A 2712-nucleotide genomic window follows, 5' to 3' on the forward strand; every position below is an offset into this window, starting at 1 on the left:
TTTACATTAGCAACGAATTCTACTATTTTGCAAGGAATATACATCGTGTCGATTAGCTTTATTTCTTCTAGTAGAAGGATACACTACTTTAGTGATTGACACGTATTCAATTGAGTGGACACGGTTAGATGATGATCACTAGGGGTAATCAACTATCGTCCACGTGTCATGAGCTTATCATGCATCATAACCCACTACTTACTGTAACTTAATGTGATTGAAATAAGTTTAATTAAAATATTATCGTTGATGCAGTTATAAATTATTTTTATAATTATTTAAGTTTATGTATGTGTGAAAATAAAGTTTAAATTTTATAGCTATTTCTCCAATAATTGATATGACAACGTAGGTAAATTGCAGAAGGGGCATGTACATATAACAAGGTTTTTTGGTACTATTACAAAAAGTAAAAGCTATTAATTAAAATACAAGTGGAAGGTCACCTCCAATTTTTTCCTACAACAATAATCAAACGTTAAATCTATTAGTTTCAGTCAACTGTTTCATGATAACCAAGTAACTAATATTCTAAAAGGTAAAATTACATTTCTGTCCTGTAATTTTAGGTCATTAACAGTTTTGATCCTATAACTTATTTTATTTATATATTTTTTTTATTTTTTTTATTGAACATCTCCCATTTGGTTTTTTTTTTGGTCAATTTAGTCATGGATTCATAATTTTGGTCGTAACAATTCATAGTTATAGGATAAAAAATGAGATCTATTATAGTGTGAAGGAGATCAAATTATCAACATAGAATTAAATTTGTTAAAAATAGATTAAATGTGAGATATTCAGAATTAAATTCGTTAAAAAAATTAATATATAAATAAAGTAAATTATAGGATTAAAAATGTTAACGACCCAAAGTTGTAGAACCAAAAATATAAATTTGTCATTTTGAAATGAAAATAATCAATTTATGTTAGTTGACTTTAACAAGTACCAACAAAAACATCCTCAGCCAGAAGCTTCCCATCTTCTCTTTTTATTGGACACGACTGGTCAACCATAAGGGCATTGACTTGCACATGCATTAGATCGAAATGCACCCGTAGACGTGAGACCAGATTTTCATCATTTTCCAGATTTTGTTATGTAATATAATAATATAATTTTTCCATTCATATTAAAATTTCAGTACAAAAAAATATAATACTAGTTATAAAATATTGAAAAATAATTTTAAAATTATCACTAAAAATATATATTAAGTTAATATTATTATTAAAAATGAAAATTATGTATAAATTTGTCACTGTTGTAGACACATCTAACGTAACACCTTAATAAAATATATATTTTTTGTTATTAAGTCGTCATCATACACGTGTCATTAATTATTTTTAATGACAACTTTATGCACAACTTTTTATTACAAATTCTTGTTGACGAATTTTTAACAAAATAATTATGATTATTAAAATCATAAAAGTTAAGGTTAATTACACTTAAACCTTATTTTAAAATACAAAATTATACTTCCCCCAAAAAAAAATTTAAAATTACACTTACACCTCCTTAAAAAATTTAACTGTTTACACATTGTCTTATTTTTGTTAGGATTTGGACGAAAATGTTGACGTTAGAAAATTTTTTGGCATAAATTTCTAATTTTTCATTTAATGTTTTTACATAATAATTTTGTACTTATAGAGAAAAAAAATATAATTATGTTAACTTCATCCTATATTAACTTCACACCCCCCCCCTCTTCTCTCTATATATATATATATTATATTTATCACTTGATAAATACAAAAATATAAATGAGAGTATTAAATGAAAGAAAAATTAAAAATTTATATAATTTTTGCTTAACTTAACATTTTTCGTCTTAACCCCAACGGAAGAAGGTTTGATATTAATCTAAAATTTTTGAAGGGTTGTAAGTGTAATTTAATTTTTTTTTAAAAAAAAAATAGTAATTTAACATTTTCAAAAAAAATTTAAGTATAATTAACTCTCAAGTTTATTGTACGTAGTGATATATAATTTTATCACTTGACTTTTTGGTGCTTAGTTTTTCTCCTTTTTTATAGTGTTCTAGTAATTAATCATAAATTGATATTAACTATCAAAGCCTAATTAGTCGATAATTATTTATATAAATCATTGAATAAAAAAAACATAAAAGGAAGGCCAATGGCAATTATAATACTGTCCGGTGGCCAAGGTGTAGGCTGTAATAAAGTACGTAGACTTCTTCAATTGTTTCACACAGCTGACCAAACAAAAGTAAACGACTCATTCCTCCTCCCATCAAGCATTTCTCCTTCAGAACTTCTCTTGTCATATCTTCTCTTGGGTGTTGTAGTCAAACAAGAGCTGGAAAGGGAAGGGAGGAGATGAGGATTCAGGACAAGAACTCAAAGTTGATGCCTGCAGGTGGAGGGAACACAAACCTCACCCTTCATGCATGCGCTGAGGCTGGAGATCTTATTGCTTTGCAGGCCTTACTCCGCCAAAACCCTGCTCTTCTTAATCAAAGAACCGTTCTTGTAACGTCATCCCTCTCTCTCTCTCTCTGTGTTTCTTATAGGTTTTATTATGAATTTAGTGTCGCGTGCTTGGTTTGCATATATACATCCATATATATATATATAGGTATTGTTGTTATGTATTACACGCACAGAATGTGAAAAATTGTGAGATTTGTCTGTTCTTTGAGAAGTTTGTGACAAAGGGGGTGTTGTAATCTGATAT

General features: G+C 27.7%; 1 protein-coding gene across 2 annotated transcripts in view; it reads left to right on the top strand.

The window, feature by feature from the left end:
* The window catches only part of LOC105173814 (ESX-3 secretion system protein EccA3), a 3563-nt gene continuing 3068 nt past the window's right edge, over positions 2218–2712 (top strand). For both annotated transcript variants that reach the window (XM_020697668.1, XM_011095693.2), the window contains exon 1: positions 2218–2507. In XM_020697668.1, coding sequence (XP_020553327.1) covers positions 2355–2507 — 153 coding nt within the window. In that variant the 5' untranslated portion in view covers positions 2218–2354. The remainder of the gene's footprint in view (positions 2508–2712) is intronic.

This window comes from Sesamum indicum, linkage group LG11, assembly GCF_000512975.1.
Source record: "Sesamum indicum cultivar Zhongzhi No. 13 linkage group LG11, S_indicum_v1.0, whole genome shotgun sequence".
Taxonomy (NCBI): domain Eukaryota; kingdom Viridiplantae; phylum Streptophyta; class Magnoliopsida; order Lamiales; family Pedaliaceae; genus Sesamum; species Sesamum indicum.